This window comes from Malus sylvestris, chromosome 6, assembly GCF_916048215.2.
Source record: "Malus sylvestris chromosome 6, drMalSylv7.2, whole genome shotgun sequence".
In the NCBI taxonomy this organism is placed as follows: domain Eukaryota; kingdom Viridiplantae; phylum Streptophyta; class Magnoliopsida; order Rosales; family Rosaceae; genus Malus; species Malus sylvestris.
The window spans coordinates 23,017,432-23,036,067 of NC_062265.1; the positions used below are offsets into that span (position 1 = coordinate 23,017,432).

Sequence of the window (18,636 nt, forward strand, 5' to 3'; positions counted from 1 at the left end):
GAACCTTCGGATGAATGAAGAAGTGTTCTATATGCCTTCGGGCCACAAATATTATATATATATATGCCTAATATATATACCACTACTAAACACATTATATACGATATATGTTTTATGAAATGTTTTATGGCATGCTAGGGTTTTCGGAAAACCTACTACTTATTATGCAATATGAGTTTTCATAAACTTTGGACGTAGTTAGCTTATAGATTACTCGGCCTGCGCGCCATGTAGACTTTTTAGTTTCTAGGGTCAACAAAGCCTCAATTTCCAAGTTTGTCGGTCTTTCCAACTTTCTCTTTTGTTGTTTATATTAATCTCATACATAATTGATGTTGTGAATTTCTCTATGATTATTATTATTGTAATTCTTGCGTTATTTTCATATTTTCTAATATTGTTCCAACAATTTAAAGACATAATTTTATATGCAATTGTTAGAAAATATGTTTCGAAAGAATATGGGCTGTAAGACGTATATGCAGTATACGTAAAACAATGAAGTAAAAGGAAAAAAAAATCGTCAAACAAGTTGGAGATCTTCAAATCATTGTACGTGATGATTGTTATGAAAGTATGACCTTTCGTTGTATTCCATGGTAGCGTAAATGAAAAATTGCCACCTTCTTAAGTACAAATGATTGACGGAACATATCTAATTGTTAGACTTCATATATATTGATGAAGATAAAAGTAAAAAGAGAATGGGTATTTTTGTATTTTGATTCATGCCTTTTGGATTGAATAATTTGATTCAAACAAAGAAGGTGTCTCAACAGCCTTTTTGGTGTCCTTGAAATTTTGACACTTCACTCCATAAGAGGTACGTGTAGAATTGTCCATGAATTGTTAATTGACTTGGCATGCATATACACAGGCCACGAGGATCATGCATTATAATCTAGGATTATAACAATAACTTATGCATTAATATAGAAAAAGTTTGATTCTAGGATACATGCATGTTTTTGTGAAATACATGTCGATCAGTTATACATATATGCAGTTCAATTTAAATAACTAATTATTGGTGTTTCCAATTCCTTCTTCTGGAAAAAGAGACATCGCTATTAAAATGTGGATAAGAAGTTGTGGTTTTCTAAATTAGTTCACTATCTGTATTATCTATAAATGAGAAGTTCCTATAAATATGCGAGACATATTTGCGTTGATGAAGGAACTTAGAAACCGCTCAGGGTTCTTGATGGATTTGCAAGTTGCTTTCCAAGATCAATAACCTGGGAATTGTTTTAGGTGTTTTGGACAAGAATTCCATGCCAAACGATTACCAATAGTAGTTATTAAAATGAAGAGACATTAACAAATTAAAGCAATTGCAATATTGTTTGAAGCGGTGTTTTGATTTAGTGTTCTATTTGCACAAAATGGATATAATTAATGTTGTCATCATTATTACAAGAAGATGATAATATTGTCTATCAGAGATTTGTGTTACTATACTAAAAGAAACACTTTCAGGCTGTTAATTGGTATTAGCAAAGAAGGCAGTTAATTACTACTATGATAAGTGTGGAGCCAAAAATAATCACAAAGCGACACGTGGATTTTTGAGTGAAGATGATAAATTTACCCTCGAGGCATACTGGGTTTCCTACACGCGAGCAGTGGAGAATCATCCATCAACAAAATCAGGAGTATCCAAAATAGGTAATAAGTTCAAATTTGTCTCATCCATTCTCATTCCATAACCTCCAAAAACCTCCCAAAACATTTCTTTTATTATGATAATTAGCCAATTAATATATTTATACCTAATTAATATATTAATTGCTAATTGAATCACCAAATAACACCCCATTCCCTATATATATGACCCTATTTCTTCTAAAAAGTTAGGTTGATACTCTTGCAAAACTCCCAAAAATCCTCTAAACACTTTTTCTCTCTAAATTCTAACTTTGGCATCGGAGGTTCTTCAACCAAAGCCCCCCCATTCATCGTGGGCGCATGAGGTTCTTGGCTTTGACCAAAGGTGTTGATTGTTTTGTAGGTGCAATTTTGTTCAAGAAGAAAGAGGAAATTTGCATCCACAAATTGGTGCTTTCATTGAGAGTTGAGATTCACACTTGTAGAAGACTCTCGCACAAACAGGTTTTTTCTTTATTTTCTCTATTTACTAGTCTATTTGTATTTTTCGTACGTTCTTATTATTAGAAATTTTTATTTGCAAAGATTCTTTGATAAAACGTGAAAGAGAAATACGATGGCTAGAAATTTAGAAAATTCCATAAGTGAAAATTTCAATACTCAAGAAATGGGATCGCGGAGATCCATGAGGCAAAATGCGTTCGTAAGTAGAGTGGCACCACCACTACAAGGTTCCACCGTGGCCCAAGCCATGCCATCCAAGCTTGCACGGGCCCGAGCCCAAGCCTCGCATTTGCATGCACCACGCATTGAGCAACCTGCTCCCGCGACCCAGCCTATTCCCGTGGCCCAGCCTGCTCTCGTGGCCTAATCTGCTCCCACCGAGTAGCCCACTCTCGTGGCCTAGCCTGCTCCCAACCTGCTCCCGACGAGCAGCCCACTCTCGTGGCTCAGCCTGCTCCTACCGAGCTGCCCACTCTCATCGCCTAGCCTGTTCCCGACGAGCAGTCCGCTCCTGTGACCTAGCTTGCTCTCGTGGCCCAGCCTGCTCTAGCTGAGCAGCCCAGCCTGCTCCCGACGAGTAACCCACTCCCATCAAGCAGCCCACTCTCGTGGCTTAGCTTGCTCCCGATGAGCAGTCCACTCCCATGGCCCAGCTTGCTCCAGCTGAGCAACCCACTCTCGTAGCCCAAATCGGTCCAAGATTAGTTCAACCATCCCTGTTTCAAATTTTTTGGCTTACAATCGAACCAGGGGCATTCTCACCCCATTTCTCCGCGAATTTGACATTTCTTAACTCAAATCTTGCACCCGGAGTCTACCACATTTCCACTGCTTAAGAAGGCACATTCTTTCCAAGCTCTTCCAATCCAAATGGTGAACAACACTTGTCTCGACAAGTCATAGAGTTGACAAGCGCCCTAGCACAGCAAACGACCTTGGTGAACCAGCTCTTGCAGCGCACCAAGATGCAACGTGCCCCAAACGAGGTGTCCCAAAGTAGGACAAGGGCAGATGAAGAACCTCTCCGGCAGCATCTCGGTAAGCAGCCACTTGACCATCCACGAACCGAGTGTTTGAGCAGAGTACACTCTCGATTTGGCCCCCGAGATAGCATATACTCTTGTCTTAGCGTGTGAATGAGCGTGCACTATCGACTAGCAGGCAATGAGCACATACTCCTTCCATGGCTAGGCCCGTAAGGAGTATCCTCCACATTACATCTGAGCAGGCAGTATAACAGACGGAAAGAAGCAGTCACTTAATCCAGCTCAAGTTCAACTAGCAGCCTGTGAGTTACACGCTTGCCTGCTAGGAATTTACCACACCTACCATAGCCATGGCATAGACGAGCCAAACATATGGAATAACAGCTTAGACCAGCACATCACGATTGGGGGCAGTCAAAAGCTTTGCCACCCCAACAAAGGAAAATTTAGGAAGAAGTAGAAAGGTTCTTGACCAAGAGATTGCACAATTTCTCGTGCCAACTAAGCCTAAAAAAACGTCTACTCTCTAGTGCGAGAGGATAATCTAATTGCTCTCCAGTGCGATAAAGTAAACCAATTCCCCGACACCCAAAAGAGTCTGATATCTAGTGCGAGAGGATAAACTAATTGCTCTCCAATGCAAGAGGATAAACTAATTGCTCTCCAGTGCGAGAGGGTAAACTAATTCCCCGACACCCATATGGGTTTGCTCTCAAGTGCGAAAGGATAAACTAATTGCTCTCCAATGCGAGAGGGTACACCAATTCCCCAACACCCATATGGGTTGGCTCTCCAGTGCGAGAGGATAAACTAATTGCTCTCCAGTGCGAGAGGGTAAACTAATTGCTCTCCAGTGCAAGAGGGTAAACTAAATCTCTGACACCCATACGGGTAAACTCTCCAGTGCAAGAAAGCCACATAGTTTAAAAGATCGAATGCTTGAAGATCAACTAAACAACAAATGCTGAAAAATCAAACTCAAGCAGTTTCTTTATTTTCAGCAGGCAGCCCAAACGTGGCAGCCCAAACAATTGCCTATCCCACGCCACTTCCTCGCTCTATGCCGAACCAATCCTTGGCTACAATCAAGCCGAGCCGCTCAAGCAATGGCCCCTGCCACATCACCTCCTTGGCCCATGCCAAGCCGACTCATGGCCCTTGCCAGCTGATGTGCCGCACCACCCCGACGACTGCCCCGTGGCAGCACCACCTAGGAAGAAGACAAGAAGAAATTAAGTTTTTATTACATTGGTGCGGCATGGAGAAGACGAAGAAAACTACGAAAGACGGTCCTTTGCATGGGCAAGATGTAGAAGATTGCTAGATGAGGGGGAACAAATATCCTCTTAGGTCTCTTTTTCTTGTAGGGTAGAATAAATCACTCTCCAAAGTTGATTTAATAACCCACTTAAGGTAGACTTAAATAGGCTTTGAGATAAATTTATTTCCTTTTCCTAAAAGGATCTAATTTCATATTAAAGAAGGAATCTACATCAAAACAGGAAGCATTCCTAAGTTTCCTAGAGCAAGAAGATCTCTACACCTGCTGCACTTTCCTACGAGCAGCCCAGCAAGTGTGGGGGCATTTGTGGAGCCAAAAATAATCACAAAGCGACACGTGGATTTTTGGGTGAAGATGACAAATTTACCCTCGAGGCATACCAGGTCTCCTACATGTGAGTAGTGGAGAATCATCCATCAACCAAATCAGGAGTACCCAAAATAGGTAACAAGTTCAAATTTGTCTCATCCATCCTCATTCCATAACCTCCAAAAACCTCCCAAAACATTTCTTTTATTATGATAATTAGCCAATTAATATATTAATTGTTAATTGAATCACCAAATAACATCTCATTTCCTATATATATGACCCTATTTCTTCTAAAAAGCTAGGTTGATACTCTTGCAAAACTCCCAAAAATCCTCTAAACACTTTTTCTCTCTAAATTCTAACTTTGGCATCGGAGGTTCTTCGGCCAAAGCCCCCCCATTCATCGTGGGCGCGTGAGGTTCTTGGCCTTGACCAAAGATGTTGATTGTTTTGTAGGTGTAATTTTGTCCAAGAAGAAGAAGGCGGAAATTTGCATCCACAACAAGCATTATAAAGAATCTTGCGCGCAATGACCATGTTAGCCATGGATGAAGCCAACTGTCAATTCGTTTGAAAATAATAAGACATAGAGAGTGTGGGGGTATTTTACAAGTCTTTTGTACATTTGCAGAAGATGCAATGTTGCTCATTTGGTAAGCAAGGACAACCAATGAGTTTGTTATATCATGGTTGTTCATGGTAAGAACGCGTTTGTGATAACAATACACAATACCATATTCAAATCATAGAGCTTGAACTCATTATGGATGAGTTACTTTCATCTTAATAAAATGACAACTGAATTAATAAATAGAGGAGGCTAACATCCAAGGAAGTGCCTTAACAACCTTAAAGCAATCACAATTATGAGAGAATTATGGGGTTGCTTAAATATCATTAAGATATAATGGTATTTACTTAACAAGAAATAATAAAAGAATTTGCTACCTAAACGTGATAATATACAATTTTGAGGTATAGAAAGCTTTAGATATCTTTCTTTAAATACCTTAAATGTAGGGGAAGTCTACTTCCTAGTGTTAGCAAATTACTTACAAAAGTCCCAACATATGTATACTTTTGAGGACTTGAAATTGAGAAACAACTACTCTCATATGAAATATAATTTCATAAGATGGATTGTACACACCATTAAAGATATTCAACCTAAATGGTACCAAATATTAAAGGTTTGACTATAGAGTAAGTTGATCATTGAAGGAAATGAGGCTAAAGCCAACACAACTAATGAATCAGCTTAGCGAAACCTTACTTAGTTGATTGGAGATCCCATTGTCTAAGTTCAATAGGCAAACTGGTTGGGCATGATTCAAAGAAGTTAACACACTATATACCTCATTCCTATGATGGAAGAGGACTTGAAATTGAGAAACAACTACTCATAAGATGGATTGTGCACACCATTAAAGATAGTCAACCTAAATGGTATCAAATATTAAAGGTTTGACTAGAGAGTAAGTTGATCATTAAGGGGAATGAGGCTAAAGACAATACAACTAATGAATCAGCCTGGTGGAAACCTAACTTAGTTGATTGAAGATCCCATGGTCTAAGTTCAATAGGCAAACTGGTTGGGCATAATTCAAAGAAGTTAACACACTATATACCTCATTCCTATGATGGAAGAAGTGTGTTGTCTGCAAAAGATTTAGGATGTATGTTTATACTTAATGACAATGATATCTTATAAATAAGAGGAATATTGCAAAGTATTCTTAATCAGTTGTCACCTATGTGAGAGTATAAGTGGATCGCTTCTATGAGTATGAGATGGCTAAATTCACTAAAGCTCTCATGAATCCGGGATTTGTTTAAGACCAAAATGAATACAACCGTATGAACCATAATATATTAGGATTAATGATGTGTGTTGCTTATTGTCTCGGTTTACTACCGCGGTGAATAGTTCAAGATTCCATATCCACTGCGTCACCAAGTAAATCTAATAAGTATTCACTAAGATAGGTTCAAGTCCAAAAGACACCTCTCCCGATGCATCTTTTGTCCGCCTGTACTCTCAAATTCTTCATAATTTTTCATTCATGTGGGGGATTGTTGGAAATTATATATTATAATATTAAATTATAATATTTAATTTCTGTATGAATGAAAAATAAGAGTCGAGTGTTATAGTTGGAATTTAAATTCATGAGCTGCATCTATTCATTGGAACTTTAGGCAACAGTCACAATGTTTCAAAAGGGGTGGCTTGAGTTCTATATAAACTCAAACATCCCATGTGTTTAATAAATCAAAGAAAAGAGAAGAGTTTTCTCCAACGTCTTAGTAAAAATCCGAGTCGTGTCTTGAAAGTACGTAATATATGAAATTCGTCAGAGTCCGAAGATTGAAGTGCTTTAACTTCAGATTATAGATTGTTGAAATTTGGGAGACGGACGCCTACCGAACTATTAGCACAAGAGTAGGGGCGCAATTCTGTCTTTAGGACATTGCATTTATGCAAGCCTTAGTCTCCAAGTTTGTCAGTTTTTCTATCTTTCTCTTTTATTGTTTATATTAATCTCATACATAATTGATATTGTGAATTTCTTTATGATTATTATTATTGTAATTCTTGCGTTATTTTCATATTTTCTAATATTGCTCCAACATGACCTCTTGATGTTAACATCAACAGCCCAATTTGAGTCACTGAAGCCTTTGATCTTAATACTAGTACCTGAGTGAAAATGTAAACCATGTTGCATAGAGTCTTGAAGAAATCGAAGTATCCTTTTAACTAGATTGAAATGAATATCAGTTGGAGCATTCATGAATTGACAAACATTATTGACAGCAAAGGCTATATCAAGCCTGGTAAAGGTAAGATACTGTAAAACACCAACAAGACTTCAATACAGTGTTAGATCTGATAAGAGTAGATTGATGTGGTTAACAAGAAGTAAAACAAGGCTTACACCCATCCATTCCAGCCTTATGTATCAAATCCCTAATGTATTTTTCTTGATTCATAAAAATTGTACCATTAGATTGACCATGGATTTGTAATCCCAAGAAATAAGTCAATTGCCCCACGTTATTTAGATAAAAAAAAAAACTTTAGCCAAATCGACAATGACATATTGAATATAAGAAGAATCCGATCCAGTGGTGGTTATATCATCAACATACAAAAATAAGATAACAACCCCTATCTCAAAATTCTTAACAAACAAACTAGAATCTAAAAAAAGGTCTTAAACCCAAGAGTAGCTGTTTGGACCCAAAATTACACTATCGGCCATAACAATCGAGGCCGTTGAGTAAGCATACCTCTATATAGAAAAGTGAAGATAATTTTATTAATATTAAAAGATAACATTATCTTTTAATAATGATTTATCTTGACATTTTCTTATGAAAATAATATATCTCCAAGCTAAATAGGCTGCACAATTCAAGTTGATGTGGAAGTGTGGTTTGGATCAGTTTTGATTAACAGATATGCACAGCATTAGATAAATGAGGTCACTTGGAAACTACTGAGGGGATTGGATTCTGATCAGATTATTATCCATTTAAATATGGTGATAATTAAAAATGAATTTAATATTCATAGGGTCAGGTTGCATGCGACAATGGGTAAGGAAATGGTGACTTTAGGTGATGATGATGTGACAAGACCTAGAAAAGATAGGTTTTTTATGGTGGTGTTATGATGACATAAGAAAGCCTAGCTAGCCTAGGTTTTTAGTCATGATAAGATAAGTCAGAATGGGCTTTTATTATTTTGAAAAGTCAGCCATATGAAGATAGGCTTTAGCGCCTATGTCATGGATCAGTCATTTTACGAGTTTGAGTTTCGGTCGGTTTCTGCAACATTATCTGACCGTGGAGAGCAAGTACTTTAGTTCTATAAATACAGAGGCGATGTGCAATGTGAAAGGCCACTTCCAACTCAACACACAAACTGCCATGCGCTAACCCTCGCTCTACGCGAAACCTCTCAAACATCTTGAGATTTTTTTTATTTTCTTTTTTCGCCGACACATCTTCAGTTTGGATAAATAGCACTGTGAAGGCAACCGGCGAACACCTTCAATTTAGATAAACAGCACTGTTGCCGTAGAGTCAGCCGACCGCGAAGCACCTTCAGTTTGGATAAACAGCAATGCGACAAGGCCGACTGGCTATCTATCTAAGTCTCGGTCGAGAGAAGGATTTTCAAATCCTTATTGGCAAATGTCATCTCATTAGCCTTCTCGACGAAGTGAGGTGTTACCAAGTTACTACATTCGGCACCATGAGAGCCGAATTTGATATTGAACTTCGCAAAACTAGCAGCCTTGTCTCACGCTCTAGAACCCGAAGGCTGAGAGTGTTTCTTCCTCGGCCGCAGTCGCGAGATTCAGAAGTCAGCAGCGCACCCAACGTAACATCAACAAATTTTACTCCTCAGCCTAGCTCGGCCGACGAGTTGGCACGCCTCGCATACAACTGAATGACGTAGTTAGCTTACTAATTACTCAACCTGCACGCCACATAGGTTTAGTAGTTTTTAGGGTCAACAGTAGCCAAGTAATTTGTAAATTTATCATTCCAAGCCTATGAGGCTTGTTTAAGTCCATATAAGGACTTCACAAGCTAATTCACCATGCAAAACTGCATTTTGGACGTCAAATTGTCTAAGGGGCCACATGTATATTGCTGCCATTGCTAAAATGATTCTTACATTGGTATGGCGAACTACAGGACTAAATGTCTCTATAGAATCTAGTCAATTCTCTTGCCTAAATCTTTGAGCCACAAAACGAGCTTTATAACGAGCAACAGTTCCATTAGGATTCCATTTTATAAAATTTTGATCCAGTAATATTCTTATTAGGAGGTAAAGGTACAAGAGTCCAGGTCCATTGAGTTTGCAATGCATCGTACTCTTCTTGCATAGCTTGTTGCCACTAAGGATAACTGGAAGAAACTAAAACTGTATAAGGATCCTGTGCAATTGGAACTGAACTAAACTATCTTGAAGTCCCATTATCCTATGAAGAATTCTGCAAACTTGAAGAGGAAGACTGAGGCAAAGTCCCAAAACTAGTAGCACCCTGATGTTCTTGAAATAATTGCAAATTCACTATAATATGCCTAAGTGGCATGGCAGAAGGTTGGAATGAAGTGGAGTGTTGTAAATTTGATACACCAAAGGCAAAAGGAAAACATGTTTCATCATGTGTAACACTTCTGGAAATGACAACCTTTGCACTAACCATGTTATAACAAAGGGCACCTTTATAACCAAGACAATATCCCAAGAAAACACACTGAATAGACCTTGGAAGTTTATGAGTATTATAAGTTCTAAGATATGGATAAATGGCAAAACCAAATACTCTGAGATGTAAGATTAAGTTTCAAATGGAGATTTCATCTTTAAGTTCTTACTTGGCATTCTATTAAGAAAACCAAATGTGCCACTGCATAATACCAAAACTTGAGAGGAAGTGTAGCAGCATTTAACAAAGGAAGAGCTGTCTCTACAACATGTCTATGCTTCCTTTTCCACTAAACCATTATGTTGGGGCGTGCAAGGACAGGAGATAAAGGGTAGAATACCTTTTGTAGCAAGATAATCTTTAAACTTGTGACCTAAAAATTCTCTACCACCATTAGATTGATGACTTTTATCTTGGTATTAAATTGATTCTCAACATAAGCACAAAATCTCACAAATACACCAAAAACTTCTGATTTATTTATTAAAGGGTAAATCCATACAAATCTTGTGGCCTCATCTACAAACGACACATAGTATCTAAATCCATCAATTGCTACAACTGGAGAAGGACCCTAAACATCAGTATGAACCTTATGAAATGGTATATCAACTCTATCTAACTTTTCAGAAAAGGCTAGCCTACTCATTTTTCCAGTAATACAATGAGAACAAGTGTGAGTAATTACATCACTAGAACTTGACATACTAGAGACTTTCAACATTGCTTCCAAAATTTCATTTGAAGGGTGCGCAAATCTATGATGCCAGAGAGAAGGCTTAGCAACTTTGCCTAATAATGCAGTAGAAGAAGGTACACGTGAAGTAAGCAGAGAAGGAAACACATGCATAAGAATCCTAAACATTTCATTGTTGTTACTCTTTCCGTTGTACAAAACCACCCATGTTGCCTTGTCCTGCACAACAAAATTGTATGTCATCACAAATAAACCGACTGTTATTAACCTTGCATAGTTTTTTCACAGAAAGAAGATTTATAGTTAATATAGGAACATGTAATATATTTTTAAGATGAAGAGTGTGAGAATAAGTCTTGATAGTTCCAGTGGCAACATGTTGAACATTCAATTCTTCACAATTTCCAACTATAATATTCTTATCACCAGTGTATAGAACTGTTGATTTTAATAGAGTGACGTCAGGGCTCATATGGTGAGAAGCCCCAATGTCAATAATCCAAGACTTATCATCATAAAAGGTTTGAGTAGTTAATGCTTGCATAGAAGAAGGCACAAGATTCCCTTGATCAGCAGAAATGTCTTGAGAACCAATTGAAGAAATAGCTTAATTGAACACAGAAAGTCCAGGTTGAAAACCAGAATACAATTCTGCAGGAAATGGAGACACTCCTTGAAGACCAAAACCACCAGGTAACATGACATTGGCAAAGGAATTACGATGCTGAAATTGAGAAGAAAGGTACTGAAAGGCATAGTGAACAGTGAAAGAAGAAGGGTGAGCTATTTGATAGGCATAATTACCCATATATCTGCAATCAATAGCAATGTGTCCCCTCTTTCCACAAATTTGACATTCTTGAACAACTTGACCACCATCTGAATAGATAAGTAACAACATTATGACCTTTCCTAGAGCAAATCTGACATTCATGAATGATTTCTTATCTATGAAAAGTATTACAGCCCAAAATTGACCATTTCTGTTACCATTAAACCGAGGTTTATAACCACCATTACCTTTGCCCTTATAGCCATTATTATTCCCAAAAGATCTATTACCTTGACCATTGAAATTGGTAGTATTTGATGGACCAAAATTGTTCCCATGAGATGAGTAACCAAGAAAAAGCATTTGGCTGAGACACACCATTGGACTGAGAAAAACCATTAGGTGCAGATCCAGGAGCAACAAACCCATAACCAAAATTTTGAGGAAATGACATAGCACCAACCGAAGAAGTAAGAGGACCCATGCATTGAACTGGATGGAGAAAAAAAAAAGAAAAAAAAAAGGACTAGGCATATAACCTGAGGAAGAAATGATTGGATTGCCTACATTAGTGTACATAGCAGCCATACTTTGCACAAGAGAATGCATTCTATTTTTAATAGTCTTTTCTGCACCTAACAATTGTATATAAAATTCTTTCAAGCTAATAGGTGTCTCTCTAGCAAGAATAATTGTTTTAATCATTTCAAAGTCAGCTGGAATACCACTTAATGTTGCAGTCATTACATTATGATCTAAAATTGCTTCACCAGCAGCTGCGAGTTTATCCTTAAGAACTTTTAGTCTCAACAATTACTTATCAATAGTATCTCCACCCCTTTGTATTGTGTGTAACTCAGCTTTCAAATGATTAACATTGGCACTGGAAACTGACATATATCTATCTTGCAAAGCAATCCAAGCATCATGAGCTGTTTTACAACCAACGACATGTTCAATTGCATCATCACTTAGTCTAGTTAATAAAAGACTAAGTAGGGCCATATCAGTTTTAACCCACACCTTACAGGCATTACTAATCTCTTTAGTAACCCCCATGTCAGGAGTAAGAACATATTTGGGTGGACAGATAAAATCTTTAGTAACATGGTCGAAAAGATCATGACCATGAAGCATCAAACAAAACTAAAAATTCCATTTGATGAAATTATCATCATTCAGTTTTATAGTCAACATTCCCAAGAGACTATCCAATTTCACAGAATCAAACATGGTTACTCAACTCAACATTGCAAGAAAAGACCCAAATGAGAAAATCGAATCACAAAATAACCCAGATGCAAAATTCTTCAAGAATCACTCCAAATATCATAAGATATAACTACAAATCGTAGATCTTGACAAATATAATGGTAATTGACCTTAATTCATCAAGCATATGTTCGAATTGGCATCGGCCTTCTCAAAGAACACATTGAACAAAGAACAAACAATTCAATAGTCATAGAAAATCTTCATGGCATCGGCCTTCATTCTATACAATCACAAGAATCTAGCAAAGTAGAAAAGCATACAGATCCCCCCCCCAAAAAAAAAAAAAAACCTAAATTCCTTATCCAACACTTGGGCTGGTTTGGTATTGCTGTGCTTTGAAAAAAAGCTGCTGTGAGAATAAGCGGCTGTGCTGTGAGAATAAGCGGCTGTGAAATAAATCATCAGAGTGTTTGGTAAACTTTTTTGTAAAATTGCTTTTGGAAAAAAAAAGCAGTCTGATAGTGAGTCTTTTCATTAAAGGAGTACTGTAGTTCTGTGTGCTTTGAAAAAAAAGTCAGTTTTCCAAAGCTACAAATTGCAGCTTCAGCTTTTTCCTTTGATTTCAGCTTATTCTCACAGCAGCTTCCAAAATAAACCATTTTTTTTAAGTTTACCAAACACCAAAAACACTCCCAGCTTTTTTTCATAGGAGCTTTTTTTAAAATCACCTCAACCCCAAACTGGGGCTTAGAAATGTGACGACAAGAAAACAGTTTTCTTGTGGGCAGTCTCGACAGGATGTCAAGGAGAATGTCGGCGGGGAGGTCCATCAGTTGCGTTGTGCTCTTACTGTTGTACTACCTCAGCCTCTTGGTCTGCTGTGACATCTCCGTAGTGCATTGCTTCACTCACTTGGTCTGCTTTGCTGCGGCGGCATTTCTTGACTCTTGGTACCTTCTTAATCAAACAAAAACAAATATCACAATCCTCTTCCAAAATCAACTTTTGTTCAACCTTTCAGTAAAATAAAATAAAATAAAATTTTGAGGAAGTTGATTACTTATAAGTCGGTCTGTAGAAGCTGAAGCTCATGTGTATATTTGTTTTAAGCAATGTTTTAAAAGGCTCGTCTCAAGGCACACCTAGACGCCCTGTGAGGCTGGGCTTGAGGGAGTGGGCGGAAGGTGCCGGAGCCGCCTAGGCGCTCCTTAGGCAATTTTTTTTTTTTTAACTCCCAAACCCAAATTTTGGGTAGGGTTTTAACTACTTCATATCTCTTCCTTGCACTATCATCTCTCTACCTTGTTTTCTGATTTTTATTTTTTATATAATGGATGTGTGTGCCGTCCGCGTGCATTGTTATATGTGTGCTCATTGTGATTTTCATCCTCTATTTTATATATATATATATAGTATAATATATGTATATATGTGTGTGTATATATGTATTTATAATATATATGTGTGCTCAAGATGATTATTGATTAATAATTTTTTTTAATATAATATATGTGTACGCTCAGTGTACATATTAAAAAATTTAGGTCCCATGAGGCTTCGCCTCACGTCTAGGCTGGGCTATCCCTCAAACGCCTCGCCCACGCCTCACGCTTTTAATACATTGGTTTTAAGTGAGATGAATGGAATTGGCCAAGTAGTTAACTACAACACCAAGAAAATAATGCAATATCCCAAGGTCCTTAATGTCAAACTCAATGCCCAAAGTTTGTATGAAAGTAAGCAAACGTCAACATAAAGAAGTAAATCATCATATGAGAGTTGTCTGGATAAATAAACATAGAAGCATCCGCTTGACTTTGAATAAAACCAGCATGTAACCGGAAGGAAATAAACATTTGAAACCACGCACGAGAAACCTATTTAAGGCCATAGATTGCCTTGTGAAGTTTGCATACGTGGTCCTGCTAGGATCAACAAAATCGGGGGGTTGCTTCATGTACTTCAGAAAGGAAACCATGCATAAAGAAAGGTATTTTTAACATCAAGTTGATGGATGGCCCAACCAGAAAAGATGGCTATACTGAACAATACGAATGGTGGTCGATTTCACCACAAGACTAAAAGTGTCAAAAAAGTCAATTCAGGTTATCTGTGAAAACCTTTGGCAACCAAGTTGGACACTAAATTGTGCCATCGGAGTGATGCTTCAGCTTAAAATCCCAGTGCATTATTAAGGGGAGCAGGTACCAAAGACCAAGTGCCTTGTTTAATAAGAGCATTGAATTCATCAAACATCGCTTGCTTCCACTCAGGATAATGGCGTATGTTTAACATCACTGGAAACAATAATGGCAAACGCATAAGGAACTGGATACTAAACTGAAAAATTAGAGTGGATTTTAGGCTTGAAGATGCTTGATTTGGACCAAGTATGAACTGGGATGGTGTGTGCAAAGGGTGGCACATGAGGTAGGGTTGGAAAAAAATCCCAAAAATCCCGAACCATACCCAAAAAATCCCAATCCCGAACTGAAAAAGTTGCTAACCGAAAATCTCAAAAATTTTGGTACCGATCCCGATCGATACGAGAATTGGTCTCACTACCTTTTTCTTTTTTTATTCTTTATTTATCTGCCATCTTCACTAATCATTCATTTCCTTTTCTTGTTTTTTTATATTCCTTGATAGCATTATCGTAAGAGGTCGCACTTGGTGCGATGGCAAGTGTCTTCGCCCATGAGCGGTAGGTCTCGGGTTCGAGACTTGGGAGCAGCCTCTCCATAAATGGGGGTAAGGCTAGCCGACATTCACCTCTCCCAGACCCTGCGTAAAGCGGGAGCCTTGTGCACTGGGTACGACCTTGATAGCATTATCGTCTTTACACTCCCACTGACAACCATCATCTCTCTCTCTCCCTCCATCGACTCCCTCAAATGCAGAAGCAAGCCCAAGGCCTCCAAATCCTTTCTCAATCTTCAAAAGCAGCTAAACCCACAACCTGCTCTTCCCAAAACACCACACCCATCGCAGCCTTTGTCTGAGGAACCCAATCGTTCTTTCAAGACTTCAGATCCATAAAGCTTCATGAATTTAGGACTCAGAAACAACCACACATCGATGTCATGGCATCAGAATTCTACGAAGCAATGCCATCACAGCAAAGCAGAGTAACCCTCTGATGGCGATTTCATTTGCCAAAACATGGAAAAGCTCACACATTGACGAGGATGAGTAGCTGATTCTGTTCGATGCACGTCGCAAAGCTCTCCGACTCCCGAAGGCAGACAAACCCAAGAATAAGAGGGATGGAGATAGGGGTGGGGAGGTCAACGAATTTGGGACGAGGTGTGTCCGTGTGGGCTGGCAAGGGAGTGGGAGGTCAATGAATCCCTAACCATACCGAAATTTCGGTTTGGTTTTGGTTTCCGAAACCCTATCCCGAAAAGGATCGGTTCGAGATTTGAGATCCCATTTTTAGTTCGGGATCCTATACCGAACAAGCCCTAACAAGAGGTGCAATTGGTGCTGGAGACGGAACAGGTACAACATGCTCAGTGGGGACAACATCAAGTGACTCGGTGATAAAACCATGTGGCTTGGTGAGGACAACATTAAGTGAGGATTCCTCAACAGGTGCAATGAGTTCAGTCAATGCTGGTGAAGACAAATTGCTAGGTGGTAGTACAGGAGACAGAGGGCTAGACGGCAGGGCTGTGGCAAGTCTAGGAGAAACGATTGTGGTTGGCTGAATCACAGGTCAGGGGCAGAAAAACTGGAATGGCGTCAGCTGTAGGTGATAAGCTTTTGGTAGTGGATGAGCAGTGTGAAAAGAATAACTCATCTTTCTGAACAACATGATGAGACGTGTAGAGACGACTCGTGGAAGGATGAAAGCACCGGTAACCAAGATAGTGATCGTTGTAACCAACAAAAACGCAAGCAAGAGAGCGAGATTCCAATTTATTAGAAACATAATCACCAACAAAGGGATGACAAGTACAACGAAAGGTCTTAAGAAATGAATAATCCGGATGCTGCTGAAACAATGCATGGTAAGGAGAATTCCAATAAAGAACCAAAATGGGTAACCGATTAATAAGTAAATTGTTGTATAAAAAGCTTTAACCCATAAGTTGTGGGGAAAATTAGCCATATGAAGAAGGATACGGCCCAGGTCGGCAATGTGGCAGTGCTTGCGCTCCGCCAACCCATTTTGTTGAGGTGCATGCGGACATGGAAAATGATGCATGATCCCTTTGCTAGCACAAAATTGTTTGAATGCTAAGTTGTCATATTCTCCCCCCGATCACTTTGGAATTGCTTGATGGGTATAGAAAATTGATTAGCAACATATGCCACAAGGGTAGAAAAATGGTTAAAGATAACATATGCCACAAAGGTAGAAAAAATGGTTAAAGGCCTTGGATTTATGACACATAGGAAAGATAAAAAAATAGCGAGTAAAATCATTAGTAAATAATACATAATAACGGAAACCAAATAAAGAAGAAGCAGGAGACGTCTAAACATCGGAGTGAATTTAATTAAAAGGCACAAAAGTACAACTGTCACTAGAAGAAAACGGAAGATGCCGAGATTTAGCTAAGGCACAATCACTATAATTATTAAGTGAGAAGCGAAATTGGAGCCTAACAAAGAACAGGAGGCTAAGGTGCTAAGCACTTTATTTGATGGATGCCTGAGACGACGATGCCAAAGGGATAACGATGCAAACACGGAAGCAAAAGTTGTCTTGGAGTCGGAGAGAAAGGTGGACGCTAAGGTAGGAAGCACAGGATATACACCAACTTTATATTGGCCAAAGAGAATAGCATTAGATTCCAACTCATGAATGACATATCCCCATGGAAAGAAGTGATGCTAACAAGATTATCACGTGTAAATTAAGCAACAGACAAAAAGTAAATGCGTAAAAAAGAACACGAAGGACATCAGAAAGACGAAACACAAAAGAATCAGAAGAAAAGGAAAGATTACCAGAGTGAGTGATTGGAAGAGAATCACCATAGGGATGGGCAATGGTTATGGCGGGCAGGTAACCGCGATTATTTATCTATAACCGTTTATTTTCATATCCGTATAACCGTTTACCCGTTAGGTAATTGTCTAAACGGTTATACCTATACCCATAACCGTTTATAAACAGTTAACCATACCCATAACCGTATATCCATTTAACTGTAACTGTTTAGTACCTGTTTACCCATTTATCATTTTTAAATCCGTTTATCCTTTCTTTTTACCATTTACTCATTTTTCACCCGTCTACGTATTTTTTTAACAACTTGAAAATTAAAAAAGAAAAATTTGTCATAATTTTGTTTTTCTAACAATTAAACACTGTTATAGGTATATTCATCATACATTTCTGCATTTTAATTTTTTAAGTCCGTATACCATTCCAATAATTGAAATAATAGTTTACAGACGATATTTTTAACTATTAGCAATGAAGGTAATATAAAATTTGTTAAGTATTCTTGGGTTATGAAAACTGTTAAAAGACAGTATTCTTAGGTTATTTGACTCGGAATGTAAAATATTAACATAATATATATAATAGACCATGAAATTTAAAGTGGTTAAGGAAAACTATATATTAGCTATAGAAGCACTATAGTCAATAACATTGATCTAAGTTTTGTCCGATAGGGAACATGGTTTGTGTTAATTTTACATATATAAAATAAAAGGAAAACTAATGAAAATGACTTGAAAACTTTGAGTTTTAATGATAATGACAAAATAAAGGGTAAAGTGAATAGTACCAGGATTGACTTTTTAGTGTAAAAATGTGGTTTTTCGTTAAAATGAACAGTACCGGGTGCTTTTCGTTAAAGTTCCCTAAAATAAATGAGTAAATGGTTACTCGTTTATAACTGCGGTTAATACCCATAACCGCTCATTTAAATTTGACGGGTAAACGGTTATACCCATAACCGTTTATTTATCTAAACGGTTACCCATAACCGTAACCGTGAAATTTAAATGAGCGGGAAACCGCGATTACCATACCGATGGGTATTTGCCCATCCCTAAATCAC

General features: G+C 38.1%; 1 protein-coding gene and 1 long non-coding RNA gene across 2 annotated transcripts; both read right to left on the bottom strand.

Annotated features, from left to right (window-relative positions):
• Positions 1–10,383: 10,383 nt before the first annotated feature.
• Positions 10,384–12,933, bottom strand: LOC126627497 (uncharacterized). Its single transcript, XM_050297076.1, has 2 exons — positions 11,428–12,933; positions 10,384–10,842 (listed from the first exon to the last, which is right to left on the bottom strand). Exons 1-2 carry the CDS (start codon positions 11,500–11,502, stop codon positions 10,501–10,503), a joined length of 417 nt encoding a protein of 138 aa, XP_050153033.1. The 5' UTR covers positions 11,503–12,933; the 3' UTR covers positions 10,384–10,500.
• Positions 12,934–14,939: 2,006 nt separating this feature from the next.
• Positions 14,940–15,532, bottom strand: LOC126627500 (uncharacterized). Its single transcript, XR_007625029.1, has 2 exons — positions 15,431–15,532; positions 14,940–15,251 (listed from the first exon to the last, which is right to left on the bottom strand). It is a non-coding gene; the product is annotated as an uncharacterized LOC126627500 (long non-coding RNA).
• Between the last annotated feature and the right edge of the window lie 3,104 nt (positions 15,533–18,636).

Coding starts and splice junctions, on each gene's coding strand:
- LOC126627497 (XM_050297076.1), bottom strand. CDS start 11,502: ATGGTGGTCAAGTTGTTCAAGAATGTCAAATTTGTGGAAAGAGGGGAC. Junction 10,843..11,427: donor TATTGATTGCAGATATATGG/GTAATTATGCCT, acceptor TTTGTTGTGCAG/GACAAGGCAACATGGGTGGT.